The sequence below is a fragment of the Pelophylax lessonae genome (assembly GCF_965119305.1).
Source record: "Pelophylax lessonae genome assembly, chromosome: 4".
In the NCBI taxonomy this organism is placed as follows: Eukaryota; Metazoa; Chordata; class Amphibia; order Anura; family Ranidae; genus Pelophylax; species Pelophylax lessonae.
Window position 1 is genome coordinate 615,274,118 of NC_138771.1, and position 15,893 is coordinate 615,290,010.

The following is a 15,893-nucleotide window of genomic DNA, read 5'->3' on the forward strand; positions in this document are numbered from 1 at the left end:
CCCCCTTCTCCCATCACTCCTCCTCTCCTCGCCTCCTCTCCCTCTCCCACGCCCCACCCCATCACCCCCTCACCCCTTTCCCCCCCCTCCTGTCCTTCCTCCCTCTCTTCACCCTCCTTCCCCTCTCTTTCCTTTCATCTCCCTCCCTATCCCTCGTCCCTCGTGTTCCTTCCTCCACCTTCTTTCCCCAGTCCCTTCCCCCTCCCCTCCCTCCCTCTCCCCACTCCCCCTGTTCCTATGCCCGGGGCCATATTCCTTGCTGCGACCCTTGGTGCCATCGGGGGGGGTCCTTGGCAGGGGCTTCTGGGGCTGCGGTCCTCAGGGCCGTTATGGTCTGTCGGGGGATGCTTCCCTGGGGGCCGGCGCTTTGGATCGTCCTCTCCTGCTTTTGACTGTTTTGTTGATTGTATCACTTTTTTAAATTGTGTTTCTTGCCAGTCATATTTTGTTCCCCGCCTCCAGATGGCTATGCTTCCTCCATTGTTCCTAACTGATTGTTCCTTTTCTTTTTCGACGCTTACTCATCACCACCTCCTAGGTCGAACTGGGATGGACGGGGGCGGTCACCGTCCTCTTTTCGGTGTGGCCTTCCCCGTTCCCCCCATAGGGTTTTTCTTTACCTGGGTTCTCCACGCCCCACTCGGACTCTGGGTGGTGGGTCTGGAACCCTGAGTGAATTGAGACTAGTTCTCACTGTGCCGTTGGCACTCTAGTATCTTGGTTCTCTATCCCCTTTCCCCACTTCTCCCTGTGCTCTTCTTCTTCTACTGCCTCCATTCTTGACCTCCACCCCCCCTTTTTTTTTTTTTTTCCCCTTTCCCTCTCTCTCCCCTACCCCCTGGGTGGTGATGGCCACTCCTCTCCGCCTGGTCTCGCTGAACGTAAAAGGGGCTTAATACCCCGGAAAAGCGTTCTATTGTTCTGACTGACCTCCATCGCCTCTGGGCCCATGTTGGCTTCCTGCAGGAGACCCATTTCAAAGCTGCCAAACTCCCTGCGTTGGGTGGCAGGCAATTTCCTACTGTCTACCACAGCTGCACGCCTGATTCCAGATCTAGAGGGGTTAGCATTTTGATCAGTAATCAAACCCCCTGGACGCGCTTAGACTCGTGGAGTGATGAGATGGGCAGGGCTCTGTTTGTGAAGGGTCGCCTGGGCTCTGTGTTAGTTACCCTAGTCAATCTCTATCTGCCCAATACGGAACGGGTCCCGTTCCTTGAATCTATGTTTTCCAAACTGCACGATTTTATGGAAGGTCAGGTTCTCCTTGGAGGCGACCTTAATTTTGTTCTGGACCCGATACTGGACGCCTCCCGAGGCGCTTCCCACATTTCCTTCTCGGCACTGAAGCGACTTAAGAAGAGCTTTCATGCGTTTCATCTAGTTGATGCTTGGCGGGTGCTCCACCCGACCACTAGAGATTACACTTTTTACTCCTCCCCCCATGACTCCTACTCACGCATTGACTATTTCCTGGTTCCGCAGGCCCTGCTGGCACGTGTCGTATCGGCATCTATTGGATCCATAACTGTCTCAGACCATGCGCCTGTGGTCTTTGAGATCGACCTACGCACCCCGGAGGTGCGTCAATGGCAGTGGCGACTTAATGACGGCCTCCTTCTGGATCCCAGGCTCCTGGAGGAGCTTCAGGTCAAACTTGGGGGGTTCTTTGCGTCAAATGCCCTTCCGGACAGTCCTCCTCTGATGGTGTGGGAGGCTCACAAGAGCTACATGCGCGGGATCCTGATTAAACTGGGATCTCAACGCAAACGTGATCGAGCTCAACAGGTGCAAGATCTTCTGCAGCGAATTGCTTCATTGGAGGCCACCCATAAACAGACGCTGGCACAATCTGCCCTCCAGGAACTTACTCTTCTTCGTGACCAGTTGCGCTCCTTGGCCCTCTTCAGAGCGAAGGCTTCGTTGGCCAAATGCAAACGAGTGTTCTATGAGCACGGGAATAAGTGTGGCAAGATCCTCGCACGCGCATTGCGGCAACAGCGGGCACAGACTTTTATCCCAGAAATTCTCGCATCGTCGCGCCGAAGAGTTCACGCCACGGAGGATATAAAATCCAGCGGTACTTGCAGACCTCCGGGCTTCCCGGTCTTCCTGAAGAGGCCTTGGAACGATTGGATGAGCCGCTTCACCCTGACGAGCTCTCGAGGGCATTGGCGGGATCTCAGAGTGGCAAAGCACCTGGGCCTGATGGCTTCTCCCTGACCTATTATAAATGTTTTGAGGGTATTCTGGCTCCCCATTTCCTCGCCGCATATAACGCGACGGGCTCCGGGGCGGAGTTCCCGGTGGATTCACTTTGCGCACACATCACCGTGATAACGAAGGAGGGTAAGGATCCCCTCCTTTGCCAGAGCTACAGGCCTATCTCGCTCCTTAATGTGGATTTAAACCTATTCACCAAGATTCTGGCCTCTCGCCTGGCTCCTCTGCTCCCGCTATTGGTAGAAGATGATCAAGTGGGCTTTGTGCCCTCTCGGGAAGCGAGGGACAACACCACGAAGGCTATTGACCTGCTGCACCTGGCGTGTGCCCGACGGATCCCCATGCTGCTTCTCTCGACGGACGCCGAAAAGGCGTTTGATCGGGTAAATTGGGCTTTCCTTATGGAGACCATGAGACATATTGTACTGGGGCAATTTATTCCCACCCGTCGGTGTGTGTTAAGATCATTGGCTTGCTCTCCGGCCCTTTGGAAATCTTCAACGGGACACGGCAGGGCTGCCCTCTCTCCCCGCAGATTTTCGTTCTGACCCTCGAGCCCTTCTTGAGGTTGATTAGGGCGAATACTGATATCGGAGGGATTTGGGTCTCACCATCGCTCACCCCGAAGGTAGCGGCTTATGCGGACGACCTTCTCTTCTTCTTGTCCAAGCCCCTTCTTTCCCTGCCTAATCTTATGTGGGAGTTTCGCAATTATGAAGAGCTATATTCGTATAAAATCAATCACCAGAAATCTGAAGCCCTCCCGGTCGCAATGCCCTCAACTTTAATTACCCTTCTCCAGAGGGACTTCCCCTTTAAGTGGAGTTCCTCGCATATTAAATATCTGGGCATTTTTCTCCCCGCCTGTCCTGACCGCATCTTCGAATGCAACTTCCCTCCCCTTCTAGCGCGTATTCGGAAGGATTTGGAGGGATGGCAGAAGGGAATGTTTTCATGGTTCGGGCGCTGTAACATCATCAAAATGAATGTTATGCCCCACTTGCTTTATGTGCTGCAAGCCCTTCCTATTTTTGTCCCCCAGGCCTTCCTTCGGAAAATAAATGAGGCCTTCCGTAGATTTCTATGGCTCAGGAGCTCCCCCTGTTTGTCGCTGAAGGTTCTTCGCATGCCCAAACTGGATGGCGGCATGGCCTTCCCAGACGCATCGCTATATTATGCATCCTGTCACTTGGCCAGGATTCTGGACTGGCATGTGCATAGATCTCTGAAACAGTGGGTGCGCACTGAACGGAGCTTCGGTGCTTCTCCTCCGGAATCACTATTCTGGGGCGCCTCTACCCTACCACGCATGGCCTCGGATCACCCGACCATAGGAGCCACTCTGAGGTTGAGACGCAGGTTATGTGGAGAGGGCCCAATTGCGACCTTGCCTTCCCCTTTGTTTCCGGTGCTCGACAACCATGCCTTCACCCTGGGCCTGAGTGACCCGGGTTTTTGCGCCCTGAAGACTAACGGCCGCCACCAGGCTAGGCACTTCATTGTCTGTGGTCATTGGATCTCTCGACAAACTCTCTTTTCTGATAGCTCCTTTGTCGTTTTGGCAAAAGATACAGTTGGCTCACTTCCTGCAATCCCTGCCACCGGCAACCTTGTTTACTAGACGCCTTACTCCTTTTGAGGATCTCTGTTCATCGGACTCTCCATTGCGCCACACCATATCTCTGCTCTATTGTCTTCTATCAGGTTCTGACCCGTCCTTCAGGCCCCTGTACCTGACTCGGTGGGAAAAGGACCTGGGGCTCTCTCTGTTGGACCACCAGGTGGAGCGTATTTTCTATTTCACCTATAGGACTTCACCGTGCTCCAAGTATCAAGAGGCCGGCTATACGTTTTTGACCAGGTGGTATTACACCCCAGCTAGACTGCATAAGATGTTCCCTTCATGTTCGGCTCTCTGCTGGCGCTGTGGGGAGGAGGTAGGTTCCCTCCTCCACGTTTTCTGGTCTTGCAAAGGTCTGCAACCCGTTTGGAGTGAGGTAATGCGAATTTCGCAGAAGTTCACGGGTTAAATACCCTCACTTTGAGTCCTGCTCTCTTCCTCCTCCACCACAATAGCTTTCCGCGGTCTTCCTATCGGAAATCGATCTTGCCGCTCTTGTTTACAGCGGCTAAGAGCTGTATCCCTCTACTCTGGAAACAGGCACAACCTCCCACGGTAGCAATGTGGCTACGTAAAGTGGCATATATTAATGAGATGGAAGACCTTGTTGCGGCCGACAGGGGCACCAGAGAGAAGTTCCTCAAAAGATGGTTCTACTGGCATGAGTTCAGTTTCTCCGTTGAATATAAAACCTTGATCGCCTAGATGGATGTTGGCAGGCCGGGTGGCCATCCCCCCTCTGCACCTTCCCCTTCTACCCCTCTCTTTAGCGCTTTCTGCCGCCTTTCTCCACACCCTTCCCCTCCTCTGCACTGTATTCTCTCCTTCCTTTTCCTGTTTTAGTGCTTCCTCTCTTTTGAGGATCTCCTTCCCCCAGGGCATACGTAACTTACCTACCTCTCGGTTTTTACGAGCTGGGCGGGCCATCGGATCGGTTCCTCTCTGTCTCCACAGGCCGGCCATTTGATAGATGCCGGCGGGGGTTGGGGTTGTGACCTTTCCGGAGGGCCTATGCCCTGAAGTTGGCTCTTTGATCTTGCCTTAAATATTTATCACTGTGGGATCACTTGTCCTGAGTTATGTTTTTTATATTACCTCCTGCGTTGTTCTCTGCTTGTCTACTGTTTTCGGACATGTACCACTGCTATTGAATATGCTGTATGCCTATTACCTCTTTAATAAACATTGAATTTATAAATAAAAAAGGGTGGGATCGGGGCGCAGAGCACTGTGCCCTGAGCCCACCCAGTTTTGTGAAAAAAGTGAACGAATATTCGCTATTAAAAAGCATAAAATTGTAGCGCTTAGAATTGATGATAAAAGGTCCATATAATTAAAAAGGAAAAGTCCTTTAAAATCAACCAAACAGTAGGTAACCACGTGTAGATGAAAAAATGGCGTTTCACCAGCTCTCCCTTGGAAGACCACGTGATATAAACCACCACCAAGAGAGGTATCTTAAATACCCTTACCAGATCTCACCATCTTATGAGCAATATACATATAACAGACATCAATGGGCATAAGACTGGCTCTCAGTAGGAATCCATGGTCACCCGTGTCTTATACGCTGATATCCCCTCGTAAGCTTTATCTCAAAAAAGATACAAGAGGAGCCTCTCATAGGGTAATACGTCCTAAACAATCTTTATTAGGCATAAATCATAATGTATTGCACTCACATTTTGCAGAGTGGCAGCAGCGTTTGAGTAGCAGTTCATGTAGATGTTTCAAACCGAAAAGATGGCCGCCGTCGTCCTCCACTGCGCATGCGTCCGCCTCCACCAATGGGGACACCCGACGTATGTTTTGTCATACGGAATGACGTCGTCAGGGGCGTGGCCTCATGGTGGAAGGACGCACTTTTTGTAGGGGCAGGACAAGACGGATTGGACAAACTGAAAACCGGAAATAGGAGCTATGCGCTCCACTGACCGGAAACTTCGATCAGAAGATCGGTAATAGCATATAACTAACCCAAAAGAGTATGTTACACAAAAAAGAGAAAAATGAATCCCGCAGCCACATCGCATAGAAATACATTAATAGATATTCAATCCATTTAAGTAATACAAATCTCAATGCGGATGTGCATGCACAGTATCGGGACGGCGCCATCTAGTGGGCAAACAGAACAACTACACCCTACTGCCACTTACATCAATATAACATTTAAAACAGACAAGACAATTTTGCTATTGTCACACCGATTCTCCTCCTGGCCAAGAAGGAATCGGGTCCTGGGACATGTTTCCCGATTGGCTGAAAGGAGAAGCCATGCTATTGGCCAAGGAGGAGAAGGAGGGAGGAGACGCAGGGGAAGCCTGACTTACAGAGGAGACTGAGGGGGAAACTGCCACCGCCGCTGCCTGCCCTCCACATGTTAGTCCAGGGTGAGTGAGCCAGCGACCGGGGGGGGGTATGGTGTGCAGGCCGGAGCTGGGGTGGTCCGGGGGGGGGGTATGGTGTGCGGGCTGGTGTGGTACGTCTGCCGAAAAACACCCCCCCCCCAGCCCAGCCGCCACTGGTAAAAAGTTTTGGCTGGATGTACACTTTAAATGGTGACTCAGCTAACATACAGCATATAAAGATAGCTATGGCCCTAAGGCAAGAAGAGAGCACAACTGGAGGCAGCTCTGTGCTTCCTACCCAGAAAAAAGCTAAATTTTACAAGCAAAGTGTAGGGTTTATTTTTTGATATTGTTGCTTAGTTCTGATGTAAGATCTGATGGAAGATGCTTGTGAAAATCTCACTTGAATGTATTTATCCTTACATAAGTTTTACGCTAAACAGAATTTCCATAATTTTTCATTTACCTTGAGATCTTTGTTTTCATAGTTGTAGAGCACAGCCCGAACTGCAACCTGTTCATTCCTCACTACCGAATAGGGCAGTCTCAGGTCAACATAGAAACTCTTAAAGGCCTGGATATCCAATGGCTTCGCAACACAGATGCCTATTCATAGATTAAATATGATGATTAGAGAAAAATGTGTCTGTACAGTTGCTATGTCCCAATAGACATCAATATGATCAAACGGCCCTTCGCCTAAAGGGTAATATTTTAACTTTCTTGGAAGGGTAATATTTAACTTTGGTGGAATTATAATAAATTAGTATATATGAAGGGAAACTGTTGACACAAGATTAGGTATAAAGTCTCCACCCTGCGCCGTGGATCAATAAATCCAAATCAAAATAAAGCTGCTGCTATAAATCAAGGTAATATAAGAAGTAACAAATGCTGTCATTCAATGGAAGTCAAAACATTAAGCAGCGCTGATTATTAGTCCATCACACATAAATGGAATAATACAAAACAATCAGACATGGAGTCCTAATAACTGTCCATAAGAAGCACCAAGTGAGAAGGTAGCCAAAGGGAAGGCAGATGTGGCTAATCACACTGATAAGTGAACCGTCATCGCACCTCGTGGATCCCTCTCCCTATGGTAGAGCACTCACTACAATCAGCAAACAACAGGTGTTTTGGTCTAATCACCATTGAGTTGACACTCCTCCAAACTGGATCCTCTCTCACAAAATCGGACAACGAGAGCACACTAGGCAATGCAGGGTTGGATCTCCAATTGTTCCATATAGAGATAGCCAACATCAAGCTGAACTCTTTAATCTTGTACTCCTGTATCTAGACAGAGATGTGCTCCTGGGCCGTTAGGGATGTCAGTTTCTGGTACAAGACTCTGCGACCGGTGCGGGGTACACGGGCACAGCCACCAGCCTCCTCCTCCTCTTCTCTCTAGAGAAGTCTTGTACCAGAAACTGACATTCCTGATGGGCCAGGAGCACATCTCGTCTGTTGTTTGCTGATTGTAGTGAGTGCTCTACCTTAGGGAGAGGGATCCGCGAGGTGCGGTGACGGTTCAATTATCAGTGTGATTAGCCACATCTGCCTTCCCTTTGGCTACCTTCTCACTTGGTGCTTCTTATGGACAGTTATTAGGACTCCATGTCTGATTGTTTTGTATTATTCCATTTATGTGTGATGGACTAATAATCAGCGCTGCTTAATGTTTTGACATTCCATTGAATGACAGCATTTGTTACTTTTTATATTAAATTAGTGATTAAAAAAGATATTATAGCATATATAATTGCTACACAAGCCATATTGTAAAATAATGTTATTAAAAATGTACTTTCCTTTTTAAACTGCAGCCGCTGTAATTTTCTATATAGTCATTGCAATATGGCTCCTGGAGGTGTTCTATAATCAGTTAGTGTACAGAACACTCCCAGAAATGTAATTTCCTGTTTATGTGAAGAACATTGCACTAGGATACAAGTCAAGCTTTAGGGATCTTCTGCAACAAAAATATATATTTTTTAAGATAGTCCCTAATGCCCTGTACACACGTGCAGATTATCTGCAGACTTTTGTCTGCAGACTTACCTTTTCTATGTAGTGCAAGGGCCTGCCTGATTGCATACAAATTGAAAGTGTTTAGGTTTGACCTCATATTATATGGTTTTGGTAAGTCTGCAGACAAAAGTCTGCAGATAATCTGCACGTGTGTATGGGGCATAATGCATAGTCGCCAACATTTGAAAAAAATTTGCAGGGACACTTTGCAGCACAGCTATCAATTACTTACCACACCCACTTCCCTGAAGCTCCGCCCACTCTGCATAATTAATCTCCGCCTACTTATCAGATTATTGGGTCTACTTCATAAAGAGAGAATTACAGGAAATTGAAAACTTAAGGCCAAAGTAGCAGAGTTGGAATAATTCTCCCATTCAGCTGCACTACTTCTGCCTAAAGTTTAAAATTCTCATCACAATTCCCTGCAATTCTAAAGTGTGAAATGTGCTCAGGTGTGACCATAGAAAAAATGTAATATGGAAATATAAATAAAGTGCAAGGTGTAAATAAGTATGATTATACTATCTGGTATAATTAGGTTTTATTGTACTTATTTACACCTAATACTTTATTTAGATTTACATATTCCATTTTTTGTATGGTCACACCTGAGCACATTTCACACTTTATTCACCTGTCTTTGAATTCAGCCCTCTGTAGGGTGATAATTTGCATTTACATAAAACAATGTAGCATCTTTTCCTTCCTAACACATTACCCAGTCCATACCAGTATAGATCCTAACACATTACCCAGTCCATACCAGTATAGATTCTAACACATTACCCAGTCCATACCAGTACAGATCCTAACACATTACCCAGTCCATACCAGTATAGATCCTAACACATTACCCAGTCCATACCGGTATAGATCCTAACACATTCCCCAGTCCATACCAGTATAGATCCCAACACATTACCCAGTCCATACCATCCTAACACATTACAGAGTCCATACCAGTATAGTCCATACCAGTATAGATCCTAACACATTACCCAGTCCATATCATCCTAACACATTACCCAGTCCATATCATCCTAGCACATTACCCAGTCCATACAAGTATAGATACTAACACATTACCCAGTTCACACCAGTATAGAATCCTAACACATTACCCAGTCCATATTATCCTAACACATACCAAGTCCGTACCAGTATAGATATCCAGCATGAGATTTTTCCCATTGAGGATTGAGGTCTGTTTTCATTTTTTTGAGCAATATATATATATATATATATATATATATATATATATATATATATATATGCACACACATACACATACACAGATATGTACACACATTTATCTAGAGCTAGAAAACTATATATATATGTATCAATTAACAGGTGTATAAATTATATCTATAAAAAAACATTATTGATAGTAGTAATTTGATTATAAACGTTTATTAGAGAAATATTCAGTTACAAAATCAGGAATATATATGACAGTAACATAAAAGTGCATTTTCAAAACTATTTTTCACGTAGTAGAACATGAAAAAGAACATAGAAGTGGAAAAGAAAATAAAAAGATGAAAAATAAAAAGACAGAGAATAAAATTTAGTGAACATTAAATATCTGTCTTTGTATGAGACATAACATTACCAGATAATTCAGATATGATTGAGTTGAGTGAATGAGATTATAGAAACCTTAACATAAAGATGATAATCCGGGCATCTCTCCAGCGAGAGTAGGAAGTGTGCCAACTTAGTTTCTGGATACTTTACCAATAATACATAATAGTGTAGATTTTCTTTTAAACATTTTAGTTAATCTATTATCAAATGATATTTCAATCATGTGACCAAGGAACATTTGTATAGATACCAAGGGGTCCATTTCTGGTCAAAGATTAGCTTTGTATTTGTAATGGTATGATGACATTGTTCCATCAATCTGATATCCTCAATTCTATTTAAGACTTGGTTGAAAGGGATGTAAGCTTCTTTCCAATGTTTAGAAATGACCCATAGCATCGCAATGTTGATGGTATGTGTTAGACGTGTTAGGTGTGTAGAGATTTCAGGAATTTTTTGGAATAGGAGGCATTGCAAGTGTGAGAGCGGGAATTTTTTTCCGGTAACCTTTTCTATCAGGTTGAATACTTCCAGCCAAATATCTTTAACTTTGGGGCATTCCCAGAAAATGTGTAACATAGAGCCTACAGTATCACAGCCCCTAAAGCAATTAGGGGAGATCTCTGGATAGAATTTATTTAGTTTTTGGGGGGTATAATACCATCTTGTAAATATTTTAATGGCTGTTTCCCTTACGGCAAGTGATTTGGTGGCTTTTCGCATATTCAGCCACATATCTAGCCAGTCTCCCCATGATAGAGAAGTTTGTAGTTCCAACTCCCATTTAACCATATAACTCAATTTTGTGTCTGAGGTATCAGTGTTGAGCGAGGTATATATGATAGAAATATGTCTCTTGCCTGTGAGGTCCTTCAAGCATATATGCTCATATGTAGTAAGTGAAGATCCTGAAGGTTTAGGGCAGTGTGATTCAAGGAAGTTTTTAATGAGAATATAATTGGGTTTCTCAGACTGAGGGATATTTTTAATGCGTATCAATGTGTCAAAAGAATGGAAAACCCCCCCATCATAGAGGTCATATAGCGAGGTCAATTCATTGTCTGACCACCAAGTAAACCTTTCGGGAGTGTGAAAAGCTTCCTGGAATCTGGGGTCGCCCAGAAAAGAGGTGCCGAGAGGTGGGTTAGATGAGAGAGGCCATTTCTTGTTGATAGATCTCCAAATTTTGAGTGTGTCTGAAATGATTGAATTGCGGGAGGAAATTTTGCGTATGGGGATTGTAAGATCCCATAATAGTCCAGCTAAATGATAGGGGGTAGCCGCATTTCTCTCAAAGATGATCCAAGGCAGACTAGAGGTACGATCATGCCACTGTGCCATCTGAGCGAGTCTACTACTAATATAGTAGGACCAAAGATTGGGGAGGCCTAGTCCACCAGCACGTGGGTGATGGTACAAAATGTTGGTTGCATATCTCGGTCTTTTACCACCCCAGATGAATTTATTTATGGTGGATTGTAACTTGGAGATATAGGCTTTTGTGAGATAGATGGGGAGAGCACGGAAGAGATATATGAATTTCGGGAGGATGGTCATTTTGATCGCTGTGATTTTGCCTAAGAAGGATAATTGATAAGAAGACCAAATTTGGAGCATATTCCGTATCTTGGTAAATAACGGGGGATAGTTAGACTGGAAAATGGAGTTGTAGTTTTTATTCAATTGGATTCCTAGATAGGAGATTTTATCCGAGGCCCAGACAAATGGGAAGAGTGACTTCAAATTAATAATGTCTGATTCAGAGAAGTTTATTGGTAGGGCTACCGATTTAGATAAATTTATGCTGAGACCCGAAACAGCCGCAAAATTTTCCAAAACGTCTAATAGATTGGGTATTGAAATGAGAGGGTCTGGTATATACAAGAGAGCGTCATCAGCATACAGGCTTAATTTGAATGTTTCTACGTCCTTTTCGTAACCTGATATTCCCGAGTGTCTTTTAATAGCCACAGATAGGGGCTCTATGGCTAGGGCAAATAGCAGTGGTGATAAGGGGCAGCCCTGTCGAGTGCCTCTACCTAGAGGGAAGAAAGAGGAGTTACAGCCCGGGATCTTAATTCTTGTCATGGGATTTTTATATAGGGCCGTAAAGCCGTTTAGGAACTCGTTTGAGAAGCCAAATCTGGGTAATAACTTTCTAAGATAGTCCCAGGTGACACTATCAAATGCTTTATGTATGTCAAGGCCTAATATTAATAACTGTTTTCTAAATAAATTTGCGTCTTGTATAATATTGCACGCCAGCCGGATGTTGTCTGTGATCTGGCGATTGGGGATAAAGCCTGATTGTGACGTGGATACAAGTTTTGGAATAATATGGGAAAGTCTAGATGCTAGTATTTTACTGAACAATTTCAGGTCATTATTAATAATTGATATAGGTCTAAAGTTTTGAGGGTTTGATAGATCCTTGTTCGGTTTAGGGAGAAGAGTCATGTTCGCTAGAGACATTTCTTCTGGGAAGGTATTGCCTTTAAGTATATAATTAAAGAGCTGTGTGAGTTTAGAGGATAAAATAGGGGAAAACTTTTTATAATATGATGCCGTGAAACCGTCCGGGCCTGGCGCAGACGAGTTACGTAGGGATTTAATCATAAGGGTTACTTCAGCTTCGGTGATGGGAGCATTCAATTGCTCCGTATCTAGAGGAGAAAGAGATGGTAATGGGATTTCTTCAAACCATGTTTGAGAATGGGTGGGTGTAATGTCTGAGGGGGGGGAGAGTAAGGTGGAGTAGAATTTTTCAAATATATTCAAAACTTCTTTAGGGTGAGAAGTGGTCATCCCAGAAGATGTATTTAATTTGTATACATGTGGGGGTTTGATATTTTGGTTTAATTTTCTAGCTAGCATTGTGGACGCAGAGTTACCGTACAGTAGAAATTTTGACCGTGAGTGTCTGAGGGATTTCTCTGCATTCTCTGAAAGAATGCTATTCAACTCTGTTCTCTTTTGATCAATCAGAAGCCTAGTGGATTGAGTATGTAGTGTACTATAATTTTTATATAATGTTTGCAACTCCTTGGTGAGCTCTTGAATTCTACTGGTACGTGTGCGGTTTTTTTTAACTGCCAATGAAATTAATTTGCCCCTCATAAAGGCCTTGTGAGTGACCCAGGTGTTCGGTACTGATGTATCTTCAGTGGGGTTCAGCCTGAAAAACTCCGTAATGGAGTCTGACATTTCTTGTGAATCTATCGGGCACGTTAACAGGGAGTCATTAAGTCTCCATGAGAATGGAGTAGGAGCAAGACCTATCCCTGATGTGTCGTAAAGTACCATATGGTGATCAGACCACACACATGGAACTATATCTGCAGAAATCGAGTTAGCTAGGATCACCTGAGAGCAATAGATGTAATCGATTCTAGCAGATGAGTTGTGTGGGTTCGAGTAAAACGTGAACTCTCTGGAGCCCATGTTTAGACATCTCCAAGTGTCGACCAGTTGTAAGCTATTAAGTCTACGGTCTAGGGATTTAGGGAAGGTCTTGGAGGTTGCATTTGGGTTGCTCCTGTCCATAGTGGGATGGGAGACCACATTAAAGTCTCCGCCTAAGATAGTGTGTGAGGAGTGGTGTTTTTCAAGTTCATTAAAGAATTCCGTGAAGAATTGAACTGAAGCACCGTTAGGTGCATATATATTGGCTATCGTTAATTCCTTTCCCATGATGCGCCCTTTGATTATTATAAACCGACTCTCCGTGTCTCTACAGATCTCCTGGACTTCCATTGGGAATGAGTTGTGGATAAATATTGCCACTCCTCTACTTTTGGATGAGTGTGTAGTATAAAATACCTGACTATAAGCTTTATGGAAAAATTTTGGGTGATTATTTTCAGAGAAGTGTGTTTCTTGGAGTAGTAGAATTTTAGCATTCAAACGTTTAAACTGGTGGAATGCTTTTCTGCGTTTATTGGGGGAATTAAACCCCTGTACATTATGTGAAATTACCCTGATAGTCATTTTAAGGTGGGGATTTGAGAGCTAATGAGATTTATCTTCCGGGCAACAGAGGTGTCTAGGACAACGTCTTTGAGGGTTAGAGTATGGAGGAGTTGTAGAGAGAGTAGGGGCGCATCATGAGAGTAGAGGTTTTGGTTGTATAATTCATAAAGCACCAGTGTCCGGATGAGGTTTTCCCAGGCATAGGATATAAAAAAACTTTCTGAATAAGTACAAAATTTGAGATATTCACAGACAGTTGTTGATAATGGTGTAGAAAAAAAAATAAAACTATGCAGAATAAAGTTTAACAAAAAAAAAAGTAGAACATGGATCAGTAGACCGTTAAGGTACCGATAAAAAAACCTTAATGAAGGATAAACTCCTTCTAAACAGGCGAACGAGAGCCAACAACAAAACAGAGTGAGAGGGGATCCCAACTGGAGTGCCAAGAAAGGGGAGACCCTCCCACTGCCACCAATGGCCGTCGAACGCCTGAGTGGGTACAACATGTACAAGCGCAGGGCCTCTTTTAGGCCTTTTGTAGATTCCAATATAATTTAAGGGGAATCTGATTTGGTGCATCGTCTGGTTATGATATATTCCTGGAAAGAATCAAATAAAATAAAAAAAAAAATAAATAAAAAAAAAAAAAAAAAAAAAAAAAAAAAAAGGGAGAGAAGGGGAGGGGAAGATGTCTAAATATCATGACTGATAAGATAAGGGGTAAACTATCCTGTACTACATAATAATAGGTAGATAGTTCGCATTCCTATATAGCAGGAAATTGCAGTTGCAAATGGCTCATTTCAAATATATTCTTGCGAAAAAAAAAAAAAAAAAAAAAAAAATTAAACTTGCAAGGTAGAAGGAGGTCATTCAATATCTTTGAGTCACGATGGTGAGGAAGAGTTCGCAAATGATGAGGTTGCTTGAATGTGAGCATCTTGTAGAGAGGAGTTTGACCAGTAGGTGTCACCGGTTGTCCATGAGATAGAATGCAATGCTGCACAGTTCACCTGTTTTGCAAGGGAAGAGTATAAAAAGAAAAAGAGAAAAAAGGCCGGGGTAGAAAAGAAAAATGTGGATGAATGAAAAATGCATAAATATGTCAGGTAGATTTGCATTTTAAGGGTATATAGAAAAATTTCCAGGAAGAGCATAACATAGTTCCAGACTCATAAGAAGCAGAAAGTGTCGGTCATATCAGGATGGTTTTAGATCTTGTCGTTGCGTGTTCTCCTGTTACCTCTTCTTGAAGCCGGGGTCTGCCATAATGGAGAGGGTCTAGGGGCCGGGGGGGGTGAGGGGTTGACGGAGGGATCCATCAAACCCAGTTTGATCAGGATTTCACGACCTTCCGTGATGTTCGTGGCAACGTATGTGGACCCATTGTGGGGGATAACTAGTTTGAAGGGGAAACCCCATTTATAGCGTATCCGTGCTGTTTGTAGTGAAGTAGTGATTTCTTTCAAATTGCGTCTTCTCTCAAGCGTAGCCTGTGAGATATCTGGGTATATCTGTAACTTATAGCCGTCTAAGAGAATATTTGGGGTGTTTCTCGCGGCTCTGAGAATTTCCTCCTTGGTTAGGAAATCCTTCATACATAGGATTACATCTCTCGGGGGTTTATCAGCAGGGGGTTTTGGACGAAGGGCTCTGTGGATCCGATCACATGCAAACTGGGATTCATTTATTTCAGGCAATAGAGATTTGAATAAACGGTTTACTGTGGGAATAAGATCCGTATATGTTTCTGGGATCCCCCTCAGCCTCAAGTTATTACGCCTATTTCGGTTGTCTAAGTCTTCCACATGTGCTTGTAGCTGACTAAACTCTGAGCTCAACACTTCATGATCTCTACTCAACTCCTTATAAGCCAGGCACAGCTCATCATGCTTCGTCTCAAGTCTGTCAGTTCTGCCTCCAAGAGCAGAGATTTCCTGTGTAAGGGTGCTTTCTGTTTTGTGGAGTTCAGACTGGAATTTAGCCACTAGTTTAGAGCACATAACCTCAAGGCTGTTGTCTAGATCTTGTTTAGTGAGAGGAGCAGGGTACTCACTGTTTGATGAAGCAGAGGGTGATTTAGAGCCAGATGCCTGTAG

The 15,893-nt window shown here is 44.3% G+C and overlaps 1 protein-coding gene across 1 annotated transcript in view; it reads right to left on the reverse strand.

Annotated features, from left to right (window-relative positions):
* LOC309553570 (venom factor-like) overlaps window positions 1-15,893 on the reverse strand; it is a 424,228-nt gene that overhangs the window by 250,644 nt on the left and 157,691 nt on the right. Inside the window, exon 20 of the mRNA XM_082254842.1 lies at window positions 6,662-6,801. Within this exon, the coding sequence (XP_082110968.1) occupies window positions 6,662-6,801 (140 nt within the window). The remainder of the gene's footprint in view (window positions 1-6,661; window positions 6,802-15,893) is intronic.